Source organism: Eublepharis macularius, chromosome 4, assembly GCF_028583425.1.
Source record: "Eublepharis macularius isolate TG4126 chromosome 4, MPM_Emac_v1.0, whole genome shotgun sequence".
Classification (NCBI taxonomy): Eukaryota; Metazoa; Chordata; class Lepidosauria; order Squamata; family Eublepharidae; genus Eublepharis; species Eublepharis macularius.
Genome location: NC_072793.1, coordinates 15,102,383 through 15,124,784, shown reverse-complemented (window position 1 = coordinate 15,124,784; position 22,402 = coordinate 15,102,383). Strand labels below are relative to the sequence as shown.

At 43.6% G+C, this 22,402-nt stretch overlaps 1 protein-coding gene across 1 annotated transcript in view; it reads right to left on the bottom strand.

Moving 5' to 3' along the window:
- Positions 1 to 22,402, bottom strand: part of CEP112 (centrosomal protein 112) — a 464,588-nt gene that overhangs the window by 315,016 nt on the left and 127,170 nt on the right. The window contains exon 13 of the mRNA XM_054976905.1: positions 731 to 885. Coding sequence (XP_054832880.1) covers positions 731 to 885 — 155 coding nt within the window. The remainder of the gene's footprint in view (positions 1 to 730; positions 886 to 22,402) is intronic.

The window sequence follows — 22,402 nt, the reverse complement described above, 5'->3', positions numbered from 1 at the left end:
AACTGCTTTCTTCTGCATGGAACTGTGAACTTCGACATTAGAGATAATATCATGCTATTTTTATGGCAACTCTCTTCTCTTTCATCCCGTGAATAAAGAGCTGTGATTTTGCTGGGGGTGGACATCTTCCAGTTCACTTTCAATTCACACTCTGTCACACTATAACAAAACCAAAACTTGGCGATAACTTAGGGAGATTATCCCACATCAACTGATCAAGTGAAAGGGCAAGTGAAATATACCTACAGCTGATGGAAGACAAGACATAAGTAATTAGTAAGTAACAGAAGAACAGGGCTCATTTTGAGAGGGAACACGCAGGAACGCAGTTACAGCAGTTCTCCAAAGAGGTCACATGTCAGATGGCCCTGCCCACCTGACTCTGATCACTCTCCCACTCAGCAGCGGCCCGATCCTGACCATTTTTGGCCCCTTTTCGGCCATTTTCAGCCCCTTTTCACCATTTTGGGCCCAATTTCGGCCCTGAATGGCCAGGATTGGGTCCAAAACAGCCAGGATAGGTGATGTCAGTGGGTGTGGCATATGCAAATCAGTTGTGCTAATGACACACTTCCGGTGATGGCAAGGGGCATGCTAATGAGTTATGCTAATGAGTCCCTCCAGCTCTTTTTCTACGAAATGACCCCTGTAGAAGAATAACATTTTTTGAAAGTTGCAGAACTGTATACCTGTGGGTAACAGATGAAAACAAAAGCATTTCATTAAGTACCTTGTCTTGGCTTCTTGAAGTTCAGTGCATATAGCCTGGTAGGACTGTTCCAGATTAGTCTTTTCTTGAGATAATTTCTGACGTAGCAAATTGCTGCTTTCAGCTTCCATAGTCAACTGATGGACACGGGTTTCCAGCTCTTTGACCATCTGGTTCTAAATCAACACACTATTGTTAAGACTTCTTTACAAATAAATGTGGTTGCCATTCAATGGGTGATTCAGAGAACATCAGAACTGGGGAAGCAAAAAACTTAGAACTCTGGAGATCTGTCACCAAAGTGAACAGTATCTACAAAGTACGAAGGTCCCTGCAGAGAGCAATGGGCAAGGAGGGGCATGGTAGGAGACAGCCTATATCTGCTGAAATCAGAAAGGCACTCTATAGAGGGTGTTCACAGAGAAACCTTAAGACCATGCCTTAGAGATTCTCTCCCACCCTCCTTTTAACATCCAGCCTTATGTAGACTTCTGGAGAACTCAAAAGCTTACACAAAGTGTTGTATTATTTTGGATGTCTTAATGAAAGGTTACTACATGGCCTTTCCTGAAAATATGGGTTCCTGTCCTATGAGCGGTGTGAGCAAGGAGAAGGTGCTTTGCCTAACTAACTCCAGCTGGTTTCCTATCGTGAGAAGGCAGGATCAAAGGAAAAGTGAATGCAGCAAAATTCTGGAGGAGGGCTGGGATCTAGACTTGGGGAGCATCTTACTAAGATTTGTTGAACCAACTTGGGAAAAGGGTTAGTGGAGTAAATGCACTGTGGTGGTGGGGGAGGGGGGATCTACAAGGTTTATATGGGCATTTACACTCTGAGAGGGGAGCATGGGATACATCTCCCCCCAGCTACAATCAGGTGGTCTGTTGTGGGTGAGGGGAGACAAAGTGTGCTGCTCTTTACTAAGTGATCTTTTACTACTGTGCATCCGCCTTTACACAGCCTCCTCTGTGTGCATCAAGGATTAGATTGTGGCTCATCCTTTTGTGAAAGTCAGCCCCAAAAGATTTCCCACCCCTAGTGATTTTTGTTGCATTTTTCCTAATCCTTGCTTAAAACTCTCGTCTTTAAAAATATTTTTTACTCTCTGAAAAAGGTTATCAAACAGTGAAAGTGAATAAGGGCTACTGCAGGCATTAACTTCATAATGTTGTTCACAGGTCTGCCCTACGTCACATCAAGCTGAACAGCCCTGGAAGCCCCGTGTTGAAATTTAATTGCCAGGCAAATGGATGCTCGATCTGGATTGGGACGGTAGTGTACAGGAGAGGGGGTTAAGCCTTCCCCCTTGTGATGGACTATACTTTTTAAAAGGAGAAGGAGGGGGATCTGAACATACTTCCCAAACTTCCTTGCCAACTTTCCCCCAGTTCTCCTGTCTGTGTTAAACTGCTCTCACTCAGGGCTGAATCTCCAAACTCTCAGTACTCGACTCCTCTCAGCTAGGGCTGAAATCAGATTTCCCTCTTCCAGCATATGGTTCTGAAGTCTTTCTCTGTTCAGCTCACACTACCCAATCAGATTCCTTGAAGTAGCCTGTGCTCCTGTGAAACTCTCTGTTCCTGTGAAGCATTAACTCTTCACAGTACTTCAGCTGTTTGTATAGCACTTCTCAGCTTTTAAAAAGGGCAGTGTGTCACACCCTTTCAATGCCTGAAACAGTTTTGAGGAGCCACAATTTACCCTGCTGGGATAATATACACATACAAGAGTAAGTGTTTCAAGATCAGCCAGGGAGGTTTTACATGGCAATTTGAACCAAGGACCAACCTTAACACTCTCATAGTGCAATCCTAAGCAGAGTTACTCCAGTCTAAGCCCACGGTAATTGCTTGAATACCCTGTCACCATGTTTCCTGCAGAGGTAAGACACCACACTACACTTTACCTTCCTCCCCCCTTATTAGTTTAGATACAGTAGTATTCAGGACTTTTTTTCAGCTGGAACACAGTGGAACGGAGTTCCGGCACCTCCTGAAAATGGTCACATGGCTGGTGGCCTCGCCCCCTGATCTCCATGGCGCGGAGGACAATCTAAACTCCCTTCTGTCTGTAGTTAAGGGGGCGGGGCCACCAGTCATGTGACCATTTTCTCCGAGGGCGATTTAAACTTTTAAAAACTCCCCCTTTGTTCCAGCTGACCCAAAGTGATGTCATTGTGCGGTCCTGAGTTCCACTACTGAGTTCCACCACCTCTTTTCCCAGAAAAAAAAACCCTGGTAGTATCTTCTCTAAATACTTAACACAAAACATACTTCTCTAAAATCCTCTGACCATACGAGAAAATGGTATTCATTGAAAAACATGACAACGGGTATTTTAAGTTAAGATGGTAACAAAGTTTTGTGTGATAAACTCTTGAAAGAACTAATATTTCCAGCTATTGCTTCTGTGACAACATCTACTGAATGCTAGTTTACAGTATGTAAAATAGTTTGATGCATAGTTTGATACAAGCTGAAGATTTTCATGACTCACAAGTTGAACAAGCCAGTCAAATTATGGTTTTCTGAAACACGAACACCACACATTTGCAATGCATTTTTAAAATGTATTCTTTCAAACTGTTCTTGAAACAGCTGTTAGGACTATATTTGTTTAGACAAAAAAGTCAAGCACATTTTTCTTTTCAATTATAGGATTAGCTGTGTAGCCAGTAGAGATTACTATCCTGTTTTTGATAACCAGCAGCTTTCAGACATCCTGTATCCAGCAGATTTGACCATATGATAAGATCAAGAGGATATCCCACTTTGCCAGATGAAGACAATTTGGCAAGGGGGCGAAACTTAAACAGTCAAATAAGAACAGTGTTAAGAGAAACCTTCCTTATTAAAGAAACTGTTTGCTGTTAATAAAAATACACACAAAGTAAACTGAAAAGACCCAGAACAATCATTTCAACAGCACGGAGACTGAGTACAATAAATCTACTGGATAGAAATTAAAACTTCCTTGCTAGCAGATCTAAAAAAATTACCTTCATAACATTTATTAACCATCTTTCTGTTTAAAGAAACATTCAAGGTGATGTACAAGGTTTAAGAATTAATATACAAAAATAATAAACAGTAAAAAGGCAGACAACTAATTAAAAGCACCCCAAAAAAGTGTTCTCTCTACACTTGTAAAGAGAGTTCAGTAGGCCTTTTAAGGGAAAGAGGTGTCAAAGCTCTGGTGTCAACAGAGATGACACCCTGCCATAACTCCGCAAGGTATCACTTCATGAAGAGAAGTAACCAAATCCAAAGCCACAGAGGGTATGCTGGCCAGTGCTCTCTTAGAAATATACTATGCCCCATCTATGAAATTTCAGCTTTCGTTTTTTTAAAATAAAATCAAGCTTCTAGCCTTTATCCTTGGGACAGTATAAGAGAAAATGTGCAAGCAAGCAGTATTTCCATGCAACATCTGGGGAAGGAAAATCTGGAAGACTACTCTGGAGTTCTTGTCCGTTAATCCTTTACAGACTGAACTCATCCTTGCATGCAAACTGCCTTTCCCTCAACTCAGAAAAACCATATATACTAGGGGGTGAATATCTAGGTCACGGGTCCCCAATGTCATGTCCATGGGCCACCAAGGTGCCTACTAACACCTTTCCTGACACCCACAAAGGGTTTTTACGAAGTAGGAAAGGTCAGCAAGGGTTCTGACTGGCCTTTAGAGATTTGACCGGTTGTGTGGATTTTTAAAAATGGTTGCAGCTGCAGCAGCTGCTACCAAAGCAAAAGGATCTTCACTGTCCAATGGAAGGTAAGTTGCGGCAGCCACTGCATAGCTAGCTTCATCTCCTGCAGCAGCCATTTTGTGGAAGCACCCACCACACTGTAACAGAATTTCAAAGGTGCCCACAGCCGCAAAAACACTGGAGACCCTTGATCTAGACCGAAGGGAACAACATCAAGAAAAGTAGAATTCAGGCATCTCCTATTTTAGAAATTAAAGTATTAGTTCTGGTTACCTCCTGTCTCTGCACTACAATTATTACCTCTTTGCCAACACAGTTTGAACTCATATACCACTTATGCCGAGGCTTACGCCCTACGTTTCTTGGCAATATATATTTATAACCATGAACTTGCAAGGACTTATGACCACTTCCCCACACTATTCCCTATTATCCTGACAGCCCCCATATCCTCCTCCCTCTTTCCCTGCTGCCTTCTCGCCTTTACACTAACTATTCAACAACAACAACAATAATAATAATCTATTTATAAATCGCCCTTCAGAACAATTTAATGCCCACTCAGAACGGTTTACAAAGTGTGTCATTATTATCCCCACAACAAACACCGTGTGAGGTGGGTGGGGCTTAGAGAGCTCTGAGAGTCGTGACTAGTCCAAGGTCACCCGGCTGGCTTCAAGTGGAGGAGTGGGGAATCAAACCCAGCTCTCCAGATTAGAGTCCTGCACTCTTAACCACTACACCAAACTGGCTCTCAACCAGTCTTATCCCCCCTCCCCATCTTTAGCAATCTTTATTTGCTTCAATTATACCCCATTTCTCTCCCTAATGGGAAGCCAAAACAGCTTACCTTATTTTCCTCTCCTCCATTTTCTCATGACAACCCTATGTGGAAATTAAGATCAGAGAATGACTGCTCAAAAATCACCCAGCAAGCTTCTATGGCAGGGTGGGAACTGGAACCGGGGTATCTCGGATGCTGCACGGGAATGATCACGCCACACTGGTCCTCAGCTTTCCCTCCTTCCCTCCCCCAGCAGCTTCACCCTGGGGGAAGTCTGGCCAAGTTGCAATAATCATGTGGTAGCAAGTTATTCAGCCTAACCAAGTCACACAAGTGGTGTGAAAACTGCCACTGAGCCCAGGAGAGTCGTGTGGCATCATATCAAAAAGATCACTGCATGTGAGTGATCTTTTTGATATGATTCACAAGATTACATAGTAGCAAGTTCCCAGTAGTTTCTACTACAGGCCTCTGTGAAGGTGCAAAATCCAAACAAACTGCGGCTTTATCAAAATACAAAGTTCAGTACAGACACTTATCTTAAAGCCAGATAAAAGCAGGAGCAGCACGCTGGTGTGTCTGCTCAGGACCCCATCTTGATCCCTCTCTGTGCCTCTGTGTGTGTGTGCGTGTTATGTGCCATCAAGTCGTCTCCGACCTATGGCGACCCCATGAATGAAAGACCTCCAAAACGTTCTCTCTCTAACAGACCTACTCAGATCCTGCAAACTGGAGGACGTGGCTTCTTTTATTGAGTCAAGACATCTCAGATTGGATTTTCCTCTTTTCCTACTGCCTTCCGCTTTTCCTAGCATTATTGACTTTTCCAGAGAATCTTGTCTTCTCGTGATGTGACCAAAAGTATGATAGCTTTAGTCTTGTCATTTTAGCTTCTAAGGAGAATTCCAGCTTGATTTGATCTAGTACCCACTTCTTTGTCTTTTTGGCTGTCCATGGTATCCACAAAACTCTCCTCCAGCATCACATTTCAAATGAATCCATTTTTTTCCTGTCGGCTTTCTTTACCGTCCAACTTTCACATCCATACATGGCAATGGGGAATACCGTAGTTTGGATTATCTTGATCTTGGTTCCCAGAGAGACATCTTGATCTTTAAGGATCGTCTCTAGCTCCCTCACAGCTGCTCTTCCGAGTCTCAATCTTCTTCTGATTTTTTCATTGCAGTCTCCCTGTTGGTTGATGATTGAGCCGAGGAATAGAAAATCTTGAACAACTTCAATTTCCTCATTGTCAATTTTAAAACTGAGTAATTCCTCGGTAGTCATTACTTTGGTCTTCTTGATCTACCAGGCCTAGCATTAATTAATCCTCTTTAAACTGCAAAAACAGCCCTTGAAAAGGCCCTGCCCCTCCCCCTGCCTTTTAAAGACCAAAACCAAAGCTTTAAAGCTGTCAACACAGAGGTAGCTACATAGCAACCCCCATGACAGTTGAGGTTTTTAAAGCTATAGGTGCAAGATTTGGGTCAAGTAGCACCTTAAAGACCAACTACATTTCCAGAGTATGAGCCTTTGAGAAGCAAAGCTCTCTTTGTCAGATACAAGGAGAGGGAAAAGGTAGGAGTCTTTATAAATCAGGAAGAGGATGGGAGGGGTATTGCAAATTAGAGTGTCAGGAAGCTAGCTATAATATATGTTGTAATTAGCTTGATAGAGGGGTGTAAAGTGAAGACAATTAGTACCTGTAGTACAAAAAATTCCAGTGTCCTGATTCAAGCCGAGGGGGGCTGGGGCGAGGTAGACATGGGCACGAAACGGAAAAAGCCCGAAACGAGAGTTTCGTGTTTTGTCGCAATCCACAAATCACAAACTACGAAACTTCATGAAATTGACAAGTTTGCTGAAACAATTCGTTGGTTTCATCATTTGTCAGAACCCAGGGCATTTCAATGGCCCCCTTCATACCCAGAGATGCCAAACTCGCAGGGAAACTTCAGAAGGCTCTCCTCCACCCACCCTCCCAGTTTGCAATACTTTGATCGGGAAGAGTGGGAAGGGAAGTGCTGCTAGAGTGCATGACTGAAACAGGGACCGGGAGTTGCTGGATCAGAGGAGGACAAAGGACCAGCCACGGTGGAGCTGGGCCGGAAAGACAGAGTGACGGATGGTATGGAGTGGAAGGAAAAAAGACACCCTCACCCAAAGACCTTCCCACAGGAAGCCCAAGAGCTGGAAATAAGAGGCTTCTTTCGGTCTCCTTAATGCAGCAGCAGCCAAAAGGACGATCTCAAATCTTTCCACACACTCTCCCGCTCCAATCCCAGCAAAACGCTAACACAGATCAGTGGTTGGATGACAGACCTGCCTAACAGGGTTTGGAGGGGTGAGATTGGTGTGCCCATGGTTACAGAAGGCAAGATGGGGGATTCCACATGGGCACAAATTTCTGTGTGGGAGGTGGTAGGGGGGAGTATGCCTGCCTGACAGCCCCCAAGCTGGACTTGTCCTTGCAATATGTCACCCTCGAGTATAGGGAAACTGGGCTCACAGGTCCTTTTTTCCCCCAAAAGGATCTAAGCCAAATGCCAAAACTGCTGTCTCCTGAAGTTGTGACACAGAGAAAACATCAAAAACAGACCACAATAAACCAAAAATGCGTTGCAGAATCTGAAAAAGAACTGTCAAGGAAGAAAAGAGCAAGAGTCCAGTAGCACCTATAACAAAATTTTTGGTAGGGTATGAGCTCATACCCAACCACAAACTTTGTTAGTTTTATAAGTGCTACTGGACTCTTGCTCTTTTCTATTGCCACAGACAGACTAAGATGGCTACCTGTCTTGTCAAGGAAGAAAATCTCCAACACAGCTGAGCTATTCGCAAAGAATCCGACAATCTTACCGAACCAAGGGGGGAATGGGAGAAAGCTGGAGCAAAGGCAGAATGCTGGTAGCCTGGCTGGCTCCTATATATATATCCAGTCATCAGACCAAAGGGAAGCCCTCACCCTCTAGGTCTTCTGACCAGGACCTGCCCCACAAGCCCGATGATGATTGGTTGGCTGGGCAATTTTGAATCTGGGCTGCTCCTGGGAGCTGCTGGCCCCAGGATTATGGCGGCCACCATACGCCACACCTCCACACCCTTGTAGACTACAAGGGCTTAATTTCAATCGGATTGTCAGATCTCCAAGTATGTGTCTAGTGTTTAGATGACAGAATCGCCACTGACTGATACTTGATTCAAAACAGTATTTATGATTCTGACTAAATCATTTTTGCACTTCAGAAATACAAAGATACAATCTCTAACAATAATGTTTCATCCACCTTTTTTTTAGGTAAGTGAAAGGATTCTTAGCAGCTAGAAGAACTACATTGGTCTAGGAATGAAAAGGTGTCATTTTGAAAAATGTGAACTTTTCAGTTAAGGGATGGAAAGAAGGCAGGGTCAGAGATTAGTGTGATACTAGATTATGACCTCTTCAGTCTGTAAAATAGTGTATACTTTCCTTGGGTATGTTTATCTCTTGATTTGTTAGTAATTTCTTAATTTTAAAATTTTTAAAATTCTTGTCCAGTTTAAAATTTAAATTCTTAAAAAGGTAATAGGAGACCGAAACAGTATCAAATGTAGAGATGTGAAGGCCCCACGGAAAAACTCTGGAAAAAAATTGGGGGAAACTTTTTGTCTACCCCCCTCCCCAGAGGCCTTTAAAAAAAATCCTACAGAAAAATTCAAAATTTTGGAAAGTATGGAAAAAAAAACCTCCTGTGAAATATTTACTCTTTTAGAATGAGTAAAATGCTTTTAATGTCAAGGTGGGCAGGCTGTAGTCATATACAGAATTCCAAGTTGCATTTCTGCACCTAGAAGGTGTAAAAGAATAGAGAAACGTGTTTTAATTCATGCATGCCTCAAGTTTTCCAAACAGCTGCATGAGGTTAAAAATGGAGATTGAGAATCAGAAGTTTCAGAAACCTGATTCTGATTAGACTTGAGGTGCTGATACTTTTATTTTTAACTGTGACTAATTTTGTACGTAATTAAAATGTTATAATGTGTATGCCGATAATACACTACTGAATAACTCAATGCTTTAACGTAATTAAGTTTAACTACATATCAAAACATGCTGCTGGGTATATTGACCCTTTTTCTGATCAGATAATATATTTTATATTATTTACTATAGAGCTTGCCCAAACATGGATAGCCTAGGCAAGCCCGATTTCATGAGATCTTGGAAGCTTAGCAGGGTCGACCTTGGTTAGTAATTGGATGGCAGACCTCCAGTGAAGACCCAGGTTGAAGAGGCAGGCAATAACAAACCACCTCTGTTAGTCTCTTGCCTTGAAAACCACTGCAGGGCTCACCAGAAGTCATTATGACTTGATGGCACTTTCCATCATCAGTACCACAAAGCTTGTATTTTCTGTTTAAACTCCTTTCCCCCTACTTTTCAGGTAGTACATATATATCTTAATTTTTGCTAAAGTAGCATAGGGTGTATCAGCTTGTAGTTCTCTCTCAAGTACTGGGTATATTTGCAATTTTGCTTATAGAAAACAAAGGAATTTAGAACTTTTACATTCTATAAATATGTCAAATATTGCAATTTTATATGCTAAATAAGTTATAAAGGATGCATTTTATGTTGTCAAAGCAGTAAAGTTAGTTTAGGTTTGATAGGACAGTAAGTATTACATATAGTTCACGAAATACATCATCACCAAATCTGAAATAGTTGTCAGTGAGGACAAACTGGCAGAGTTTGGTAGCTATGGCGTTGTGGGAGAAAGTGTTTCTAATGGCTTCTATTCCATATTTGTGGGGGATGTTGGTGTATAGAGAGTCAACATCCATGGTGGCCAAAATAGAGTTATCTGAAAGATTGTCAATAGATTTTATTTTTCTTAGAAAGTCTGTGGTGTCATGCACATAACTGGGCATTGATGGCATAGGGTCTGAGAATGGAATTCATGTACCCAAACAGCCTTACAGTCATGGTGCCAGAGACAATAGGATGCCTTGAGTTGCTGGGGCTTCTGTATTTTGAGCAGAAGCTAGAGAGTGCCCGGTCGAGGTTACTGTGGTGTGTCCATATAGATTTTTTTATATATGGGTTTGGGTAGTTACTTTATAATCCAGTTTATTTTTTTTATATATTCCTGAGTAGTGTTGGAGGATAGTTGTTTGTAGAAAGTAGTATTGGAGAGTTGCTTTAGTCTTGTGATCTTGAATGTAGTCAGTTTTCTGATGATGATATATTTCTTCAGATCAGTGACACAGCATGGCACCACAATATGCCGGCATTTTCATGGCTTATTTGGCACGTTTCCTCAGCTCCCATCTGCTAGCACCTCTCTTGTACCTGAGATTCATTGAAGACATTTTTATCAGCTGGACAGATGTGAAAGAAGCACTGGAGAAATTTTGCCCGGCTTTTAGCAACTTCCACCCCACCATCAACCTGACCTTGATTCAAGGTATTGATTCAAAGTATATTTTCTAGACTCCCACCTTATAGCAAAAACCTACTGATCAACAACATATCTGCCTGCCTCCAGTCATCATCTCAAGCACACCAAACAGTCCATTGTCTACAGCCACATCTGTTCCATTCCCTCTGGTAGAGATTCTCTCCTGTGTGATTCACAACAGAGGTTTCTGGAATTATAATTCCCACCAAATGTAGAGAGAAAACAAATCTACAAAGCCATAATGAATGGACATAAATTGGATATCAAAAATCACAATTTCAGCAATCTTGCATTATAATTTTCATTTGAAGTTTCTCTGCTTGAAACTGCTACTCAGATCAGCGATGGAATGTTGTGAAAGATTAAAATGTTCTCCCACTGGTTTTTAAATGTTGTGATTCTTGATATCTAATTTATGCCCATTCATTGTTTTGTTGCCATTGGAAACCCCAATCATTGCCCACTTACTCTTGATTAGCAGCTCTGTTAGCCATCTGGAGAGCTTCCATTCTGCCCTATACAGCCAGTAACGGAGTCAATCCCCTAGGCAACCAAGGAGGCGGGCCTTCTGTAACCATGGGCACACCAATCTCACCCCTCCAAACCCTGTTAGGCAGGTCTGTCTCTTCGGCACTAAATTCGCAATGCACACTTTATGCATATATTTAGGCTTTTATGCATATATTTAGGCACCTTCAACAAACTCTTACACAAGGGCAGCACACAGGACAACAAGCACGCCAAAAGCTTTGAATATGGCTGGTACTTATATAGGATATGCTATGTCTTCTTTATGGTCCACCATGAATAAAAGGTAGGGTAATTTTTTTAAATGCCTTTCCAGCAGAATTCAAAGAACAGGGAAGACACAAATGTGTCTATTAGCTTTAAAAACCGTCTTTCAGTGTGTTTAGTTTATATCCTCTTCAGCATCTATAGCTGGGGCATACACTTGAATGACAGTTCTGCTGACAGGCCTTCCTTGAAGTCCGATTTATTTTTCAGACTTTGTGCTATATCTGTTGATTGCTAGTGCTACACCTCACCTCACTATTAGAACAACATGATATCTTCAGAGTTTGTCATTTACAGCGTAAAACACTTGTAATTTTCTCTCTGAAAATGTTCTAACCCCGCCCACATCACTTCACTCACACCCAGGATTACAATGTTTAAACATTCCATTTCTCATTTTATGATTTCAAGCTTACCTTGAGTCATACTTCTCACATTCCATGTTCCTACTGTATGTGTTGCACAGCTTTGGACTTTCCTTTTGTTTCTACTTAGATCAGCTACTGGACAGCCTTTTGGCTCTAATCTAGTCCCATCATGTCACCTTCCACTACTGTTCAAGTCTGCCCCCATCACTACTGGAACTATTAATTCCCTTCTGCTGATGTGACCACTGATTCCTGAGGGGATGAATTCATCTTAGTCTGTATCTCAGCTTTGATCATTCCTCCTTCAGTGACTTTGCTCGGAGTTTAGACTTTTGACCAAGTCTGTGCTCCTTGACGGTATTGCTCTCAGCTTCACCGACACACTCAAATTCCCTCATAACATTAAGGTATACATCCAGCCCTTCCAGGTGTTAAACAAGAAGTCAGCCCTGCAAGACTGGACGCTTGCAGGTTGAGTTCCATGAAACAATTACTTGGTAGCTGTAGCCAAATTAGGCCAGGGTACTGTTTTTAGATTGAAGCCTCAAAAACCAAACAACACCACAGAAGTATAATTAATTACGGTTATAAAGAATAGGCTGGCAGTGTAATTCACAAAATGCATCCCTTAAGCATATGCTTTGGTCATGTTTAGTCATTCAGTCCTTTTGGAAAGAAAGTTATTAGTTATATTAATTTTGTGTTAGAAAACTCTCTTATTTTTGAAGACGTTACTGCGCTGTGAAACTACTTGCCTGTCTCTTGGAATCTAACTGATGATCAATGGAAATGGACCCTCCATGCCCCTACGGTTGCTAAAAGACTTTATACTTCAGCATTAGAAAGACAAAAGCCCCACTCCTGTAAATCACTGAATTGAAGGCCTTATACATTTATCAACATTTGAACATATCACATATAGAAGGTAACTTATTTTTAGATATTTGGAAATCTTTTGTAGATACCTATGTACAGATTTGCCAACGGTGTTTTTGTAAAAGTGAAATAGAGTAGAATACTACACGTGAAGGATACAAGTTAACTGAATGCGATAAAGATGAGATTTACTGGCTATAGAGCTAAATAGTCATACAAATTCTGGCAATGTCAATTTCCATCAAACACACATAAATCAGCAAACAAATCAACAATTCAAGCCGCTGTAGAGAACAATGATATACGCAGTCCTTATGGTCTTGATATTCAACAGGTGCAGAGTCTGGAAAGCCTCCCACAGGTAAAGTTTCCATAAGTACTATTCAAATCCATTCAAATTAATTACTTCCATTCATTTGTTTCTCTTGCAAGTGGCAATGAAAAAATTGGGATGCCCAGAAGGACGTTACCTGTATGCCCAACTAAGACCAAAAAGCCTTGACTAGGCCCAAAAGCCTTAAAAACAGGTTTTACTTACCATAACTGTTGTTCATCTAGGTCTTCCGTGCAGGCACACATGGGACTGCGCACGCGCAGGCCTGCCGATACCGGAGATTTTAATAGCTAAACACCACCAGGGGGCGCTCCCGCCTCTCAGCGCGCATGCGCGGCCGCTTTCCCGCCGAAACGGACCTTAAGAGGCGGAGCGCCCCTCACATACCCTCAGTTCCTCTTTCGCCGCCCCCTGCAAGGTAAGTACCAAGAGAGTTAGCGGGGAAGGAGGGAGGGCATGTGTGCCTGCACGGAAGACCTAGATGAACAACAGTTATGGTAAGTAAAACCTGTTTTTCATCTACGGTCTTCCTGTGCAGTCCCACATGGGAAGATTCCAAAGCTAAATACCTGGGTAGAGGTGACGCCAAAGCATCACTCAAAGATGGAGTGCAGAACTGCTGTGCCCACCGCTGTCTCCTTTCTATCTAGGATGTCCAGCGCATAATGCTTCACAAAGGTATCCGCCGAGGCCCACGTCGCCGCCCTGCAGATGTCCTGGAGTGGAACACCTCTGAAGAGAGCCGCTGACGACGCCTGGGACCTGGTGGAGTGGGCATGCACTTGCAAAGGACAAGGTAAGTTAGCAGCAGAATAACAGGTCAGTATAGCCTGGACCAGCCATCTAGAGATAGTCTGAGCCGAAGCCCGGTTACCCTTCTTCGGTCCAGCAAAACAAATAAACAAATTAGAGTCAATCCTAAATGGTTTTACCCTATCTAAATAAAATAAAATGGCCCTGCGAACATCCAAAGAATGAAGGGCCGCCTCTGCCGCAGAAGCCGGAGTCGGAAAGAAAACCGGCAGAACCAATTCCTGAGATAAATGAAAACGGGATACTACTTTAGGTAAAAACTCAACCTTTGTACGAAGAACGACCTTCTCAGGGTGAAATTTCAAATAAGGGGGCTCGCAAGATAACGCTGCTAGCTCCCCAACCCTCCTGGCTGAAGTAGCCGCAACCAAAAAGGCCACTTTCATGGACAAAAAACGAAGTGGACAGGAAGCCAAGGGTTCAAACGGCTTAGACATCAAACGAGTCAGAACCAGGGGCAACGACCACTGAGGGACCAAAGCCCGCACAGGGGGAAACAAATTATTCAATCCCCTCAAAAATAATTTGGCAGAATAGTGGGAAAAAACAGACTTTCTATCCACTGGAGGGTGAAAAGCAGAGATGGCTGCCAGATAAACCTTGACTGAGGAGTTGGCCAAACCCTCCTGTTTTACCTCCCACAAAAAGTCCAAAATCTCAGAAAGGGTGGACTCAAAAGGATCCAAACCCCTGCGACTACACCACACAGAAAATTTGTCCCACTTAAGGGCATAAGACTGCCTGGTAGACAAACGTCTAGCATTTAAGAGAACATTAGTCACAGCCTCGGAGAAGGCAGCCCCGGCCTGATCAACCACGCTGTGAGTTTGAGTCTCCTGATGTCGTGGTGAAGAATCCCCCTGCAGGTCAGGAGATCGGGAACCACCGGGAGACGGATCGATTGAGTCTGTAGACTCAGAAGGGAGTGAAACCAGGGTTGCCTCGGCCAATACGGGGTCACCAGGATGACGGACGCTCTGTCCCTCTGGATCTTGCTGAGGACCCGTGCCAGAAGCGGGAACGGAGGGAAGGCATAACACAGGGGACCTGACCAACTTAACTGAAATGCGTCCCCACTTGATTCTGGGCCTACTCCTCCTCTGGAACAATAAGCTAGGACCTTGCGATTTTCCACAGTCGCAAAAAGGTCCAACTCTGGAGTCCCCCATTCCGAGAAGATAGGGGCGAGATACTTGTCCTGGAGGGACCACTCGTAGTTTTCCCTGTGGAGTCTGCTCAGGTGGTCCGCCATGGAATTCTGCACCCCCGGGATGTGAACTGCATGCAGCCAGACAGCATGATCTATGGCCCACTTCCAGAGTCTCATCGCCTCTGTGCAGAGAGCCACAGATGCCGTGCCACCTTGCTTGTTGATGTAAAACATCGCCGTCGTGTTGTCTGTCAGGACCTGAACGGACTTGTTCCGCACGACATCTGTAAAGGAGATCAATGCATATAAAATTGCCCGTAACTCAAGAACATTAATATGTTCCTCACGTTCAGATTCAGACCATAACCCATGGGCATAAAGGCCAGCACAGTGAGCCCCCCAACCGAAAAGGGAAGCATCGGAAGTAACTGACAGATGAGTTTGGTGAAAACCAAACTCCATCCCTTTAAATAAATTAGCATCATCCAGCCACCACTCCAGGGAGGACAGCACCCCCCTAGGGACGGAAAGTCTCCTATTTTGAGAATCACGGGCCGGTGAGAATACTGAATTGAACCACAATTGGAAGGGTCGCATAAATAACCTGGCCAGCGGAACCACAGCCGTAGTAGAAGCCATGCAACCCAAAAGGGTCTGGATAAAGCGAACAGATTGGAAACGACACCTCTGAAGGGTCGAAATAAGCCTCTTAATTTTCGCAGCACGCTCTGAAGGCAAGAAGCCTGCATCCCGAACACCATCCAAAACCACTCCAATAAATTGGATGGAGCGCACCGGGGTCAACTTGGACTTCTTCTGATTAACAAAGAGACCCAGGCGTAAACATAAATTTAAGGTGAGATACACCTGATTGGACACAGAGTCAGCAGAATCACCAACCAAGAGCCAGTCATCCAGATAAGGAAAGATCTGGCAGCCCTGGAGGCGTAAATGAGCCACCACTACTGCCACACACTTGGTGAACACCCTAGGTGCAGTGGCCAACCCAAAGGGTAAAACATTGTATTGAAAGACACGTTGCCCATAGACAAAACGTAAAAACTTCCTGTGTTCAGGGAAAATTGAAATATGAAAATACGCATCCTTCAGATCCAGGACTGCAAACCACGACTGTTGGGGCAACAAGGTCAAGACCATCTGTAAAGTAACCATTTTGAATTTACGAACTCGTATAAATTTATTCAAACCCCTAAGATCCAGGATAGGCCGAAGCCCACCATCCTTCTTCTCCACTAAAAACAGGTTGGAATAGAACCCCAAACCAGCTGAAGCAACCGGAATCTCCTCTATAGCCCCTTTCTGCAATAGGGCTGAGAGCTCTCCCAGGATCTCTGAACGAGGGGGGTCAGAAGAAAACACAGGGAGACGTAGGTAAGGTAAACCAAGAAATTCAACTTTATAACCAAACTGGATAATAGACAAAACCCAAACATCGGAACAAATTGAACACCAGGCATCCAAAAAAGCATTAAGCCTGTCCCCAAATGTGGGGTCAGGTCCCTGTGATTGTCAGAATTGCTTATGCAACTGGTCCTGGTCCTTGGCCTGATGCTGTTGGGAACCAGGCTTGGGACGTTGGCCCTGCCTCCGTCTGGGAAAGGCAGATTGTGGGCTCTGGTAGCTCCTGCGCTGCTGGTAAGCATACCCTTGATAGGGCTGATAGCGGTGTTGTCTGCCACGCTGGAAGGAGCGATAGTATGGGCGAGAAGGCTGCTGCGACGGCTGGTGTAGAACCCCATACGAGCGGGCTGTCAGGCGGTCAGTCCTCTTCTTAGAGAGGAACTCGTCAGTTTTCTCTGAAAACAGAGTGGTGCCCTCGAACGGCAGGTCCTCAACCCTGTTCCTTGTCTCAACTGGCAGGGCGGTCGTGCGAAGCCATGCGTACCTGCGCAGTACCACCGAGGAGAGAAGTGATCGAGACGCAGTGTCAGCCATACTTCTCCCAACATTAATTTGGTGTCTGGATAGGCGAACAGCCTCCTCCTGAATGACCCGAAGCAGAGTGCGCTGATCTTCGGGAAGCTTAGGAAGAAAAGACGCCACCTTCTTCCATAAAAACAGCTGATAAGCCGCCATCATTGCGGCATAATTCGCCACTTTGATGCCAAACGTAGCCGAAGTATACAACTTCCTACCCAAGACATCGATCTTTCTACTATCCTTGTCAGTTGGAGCCGATAGCGAGCCCTGGCGAGGCCGAGCTTGCATCTCCTCGGTGACAAGTGAGGATGGAGGAGGGTGAACGGCCAGGAACGGATGAGCATCGTCCTTGGTTCTGTACAAGCTCTCCACTTTTCGATTAGTGGCGGTAGCAGACGCAGGTCGAGACTGCAGCTTCTTCCATAGATCAGCAAACCCCTCAATAAGGGGAAAGGCAATCGAGGGAGTAGAACCCGAATAGATATGTTGCAATATCTTATCAGTAAATTTAGATTCAGTGGAAGTCACTTCAAGGTCCAGGGCTTTCGCCATTCTTTGGAGCAACTCGTTGTAGGCCCGAAAATCATCAGTGGGCGAGGACTCATCAGATGGCCCAATCTCCTTTTCAGGTGACTCCGACAGAGGAGAAACACTGTAACGGGCCCGGGGTCGTGGAGAGACCCGATCCGACAGGAGGCGGGACGGGTCATAGCCAACATCGGAACCGACTCGAAATGAGGGAGACAACGAAGCACCTCTATAATGCCGGTCCGAGTAGTATGAACTCTCCCTACTAAAGTAACGAGGGACAGGATCATCTCGACGTCGACTCTCCCTGGATCGGCTCCGATAGGACCGTGGGGTCCGACAGCTAGAGCGACGGGCAGACCGACTCCGTCGACTCCGAGCCGACTGAATAGAGTCCGATTCGTACGAGGCCGATCGAGCCCGACCGGAAGGGGTAAGAGGCTTCTCGAGGAGAATGACATCGTCCTCCTGAGCCACCCGGTCCGGAGGAGTCTTGGACTGCGGACGATCACTCGCCTCTGCCTGCTGCTCCACTTGGACGGGAGCGGAGTCGACCGGAACCGACGGGGAAGAGGTGAGTAAGCCTTCCAACACTGCCTTATCATGCTTACTGGAATGCTTATGCTTCTTCTTTTTCTTTTCAGGAACGGCCTTCGATCTCACAGAAGGATCCGAAGTCATCGGAACCGTAGAGGTGGTCTGAGTTGGCGGAGTCGACTTCGGAACCGACGGAGTCGAACTCCTATGGGCGCCACGAGCAGGCGAAGCCGAGACAGCCGACGAGATCGAAGGAGGTCGACTTGCTAGATGTCTCGGAACCGAAGCGGTCGGTTCCGACAAACTCCGACCTGAAGGGATCCTCTCGGACCTCGACTCCGAGCGACTCGGAGACGGCTGAGAACGAGGAGTCTTGGAACCCGAAGGTACAGGAGGACGAGAGGACGCAGACGGAGCAGACGAAGACTTCGGCGGAGGGTCCTCGACCGACATCGCACGCTGCCAGAGAAAGGCATGCAAACGATCCGTCCGTTCCGCCCTGGCCTTTGAGGTAAACGCGCGGCAATGCTTGCACGCCTGAGTGTTGTGGGTTTCCCCAAGGCAATATAAGCAAATGGAATGGCCATCCGACCTTGTCATCTTACGATTGCAGGTCTCGCAACGCTTAAACAAGGCCTTCTCAGACATCGCGAACGAAGAAAGCTGTAAACCTCAACGATCGGCGGCGAAAGAGAAACTGAGGGTATGTGAGGGGCGCTCCGCCTCTTAAGGTCCGTTTCGGCGGGAAAGCGGCCCGCGCATGCGCGCTGAGAGGCGGGAGCGCCCCCTGGTGGTGTTTAGCTATTAAAATCTCCGGTATCGGCAGGCCTGCGCGTGCGCAGTCCCATGTGGGACTGCACAGGAAGACCGTAGATGAACCAAAGATTTAGAAAAGTCAAGAAACAGACTAAAGAAGGCCAGTTTCTTGACAAATCCTACTAATAAGTTAATAGAAGGAAAGCAGACAATTGGATACCCTAGTCGTTGACGTACCACTAGTCCACAAAATCCATTATACAAAAACCCTGTCCTTATTGAGCAAAACATAGAATTGACAGAGTAAAAAAAAAAATTCTATCTGAAAACCACATGAGAGGTGGATTATGCAAACATGTATTTAGAAGGAAGATGCTCGGGATTTGGCAAGTGTTGTATAGCAGTCTAAGTGCTAAACTAGGGACTAGGGAAATCTGGATTCAAATCACCACTCTATCTCAGTGCTTGCTGGATGAGGTTTGTAACTCTCTCATACTAACCTATCTTACAAATTTGCTGCAAGGGTCAAAATGGAGGATAAAAACTTGGCAAACCCTAACAGATGAAAGTAAAAATGTACAGTGGTTATCATATTTACAGTTGACTTCAAGGCTGAGAAACAAAATAAAAGCAAGAAGTGAAATGATTAGGGACCTCACAGAATTTGAAAAATGGATCACACAGCACTAAGAACATCAGTTGGAACAAATTTATAAAATACTATTGCAAACTGATAGAGAAGAACAAGTAAAACCATGTATGATCAGTGGATGCAGAATTCTTTTGGGGAGGGGATTACTATGCAGCAGTGGGAAACCTTATGGACATAAATATTAAATTTACGAAGAGTCAACTGTTAAAAGAAAATTTGTATAAGATTTTTTTAATAGTGCGTCACACTGAAAGATTAAGAAAAAATGGATAAAAATTATAAGGGAAACTGTTGGGAATGTAAAGAATATGATGGTACCTTTTACCATATGTGGTAAAACTGTAAAATAATTTTAAAATATTGGGAAAGAATACATGACATTGGGCAAGATATTGGGTATTCTGCCCAAGAGTTTTCCAAAAATTTTGGAAGACGTTTTCAATTACGTAACGGCAGCCAGAGTATTATTTGCAGCTAAATGAAAAGCTGATTGTTGCCCTAAACAAGAAGAATGGAAAGAAAAGCAAGTGGATTATGCTATGATGGCCAAATTAACAAACTATATTAGTTTCCAGAAGGCCTGAATCAAGGGAGTAAGTCGAGCTTCCTGGGACAGAGGGTTCCATAAAGTGTGGTTCACCGTTGAAAATACTCTGCTCTGCATGCCAAGCAGTCTACTCACTCTTATTGAAGGTAAATGATAGCAAGTCACCAGCTGATTTCAAACCAGACAGGCAGGAATGGCAGTGCTCTTCAAGGACTCCACTGGCAGGTTCTGTAACATGGAAGTTAGCCCCTCACGCTAATGAAGTCTGGAGAGAGACTGTATGGAATACTATTTCTTCAAGCTTGCAACGTGAAATGTTACAATAGATCATCATCGTCATACAAGGAAGAGAACCAGTCTCCTCACAGGTAAATTTTGTATTCCTCTACTAATGTTTGCACATATGAGCAAAAAACTGAAAAGCGAAAACTAGAGAACAATACGTTACAAAAGATGTAAATGAAACAAGAAGTCATATGAACACAGCCTAAGAATTCGCTATTTCTAAAATATGTGAAAATGACAATAGTAGCATCATTCCAACAGTTAAACAAAATTCTAAATTATGAACAAAAAGATAATCCACAATTAGACCCTAATTTGATTAAATGGAATCTGTATCTGGGAAGAAAACCCAGAATTTTACCAGGGGGCTCACACATTTTTGCTCTCTAATGACTTACCAGAAAGATGCTAATTTCCATTGTATGTAATCCCCATAATGATGAAATGTAAACATGTGTGATACAAAGAAATAAATATTGTAACTTTTAAACAACAAACTTTTATCTTTCTTGAGATCCTTTGCACCCAAGCAAAGAAAACTATGAACCAACAGCCTGAGAAAAAAAATATTGCTCAACTATCTTTTTAACTGCGAAATATGGAAGTCGCAATCCTTCAACTTTTACAGAGATGTGCGGTTAAAGCTTTTAAGAGACAAAGAGAACAATGAAGTTAGAAAGTTAACATGGAAAGCAGAGTTTATATTCCAGAGCACAATATGATAGGTTAAAGTAAGTTTCACATTAAAAAATGAAAAGCAATGGTTCAGACAGCAACAGTTTGCAACTATCAACTATCAACATTCACGGGCAATTATTTTAAAAAAATACATAAAGTCACTGAGATAGATAAGTGGTACATCCAAATTAACAGTTATTCCCATACCAGCATTCTCACATGAAGGTGGTGTGGAGTTAACACACTAGTACAAGCATTTGTAAGTCAGATGATCAGAAGATTTTTCAGTCCCTCTACATTAACTTTTTTTTAAAGGCGGATACACACAAAATTTACTATCCCTATGTCTTCTGGTCAGGGAAAAACATTCTGGTGCAGAGTTTCCAATTTCATTGATTTAAGGTACACCATTAATACATTGATGTAATTAAAATATAATGTAATTAAAATATAATGAGCATAATACTAACTTCATTCAGACTCATATGCCAAATTATATTACCTGCCCAGTCCAAAAGCAAAGTCTTCCAAAAACAAATGCCTAATCAAACAAATGCCTAATATATAAACAAAGAATGTTACAACCATCCATAGCTAGCAATGTAGCTCCAGTCCAGTGCTATATAGTCTTAACCACTGCTGAGTATAAATATGTTGACTATATTCCTTTTCCCCAGCAATCAACCTATGTATAATGGAAGCACACATGTGCCAAGAATATAACGTGCAAAGCTCATCACTCAGCAAAACTCACTCGCTCACAACAAATGCCATCCTTGACAGTATAAAACGGCAAAAAAAGAAGAAGAAGGGTGGGGGAGTCTGAAATAATAAGAAAAGAGAAACTAATTTTCAGTGACAGTCTAGTCTTTCATCTTAAGCCATGCCTTGAACTCTACCTTGTTTAATTATTAAATCAGAAGCTGCTGCGCAAGATCTGCCTGGCTTTTGATGGTTCTTAAATTCAATCCTGCTGACAGACTGTGTCCATTTCTTGCCATATTTATCGTTACCTATGACAAGGTTTGAATGCTAATTTTTTCCAATTCAACTTTAATAACAACAGAATCTAAAGTTTAAGGGAGCTTTAAGGGCAACATCAAACAAATGATCAGTTTTTCTCAGTGCCAGCTCGATGAAAACGTCAAAAGAGACTTGTTGATGTTGACACAGATTCTTGCTTTGTGAACTCTCAAGTCTGAAATTCATCACCCGAGTGACCTAGAAGAGGAGGACAATAAGAAACAGAAGCAGCACACAACTTTATTAAACTCAGCAGCACAGAATACGAACACTTGGGTGAAGAGACAGGAGTGTCTGCATTGGAAAACAGGGTCGTACTTACCTGTGACTACTGTTCGTTGAGTGGCCTTCTGCACAGGCACGCATGGGGCTGCACACGTACTGGCTGGCCGTGGATATGTACCTTACATGTTTTTCTAGAGCTTTCCAAAAGGCTAGGAGCACTCTTCTGTTTGCTCAGCATGCCAGAGTTTTCT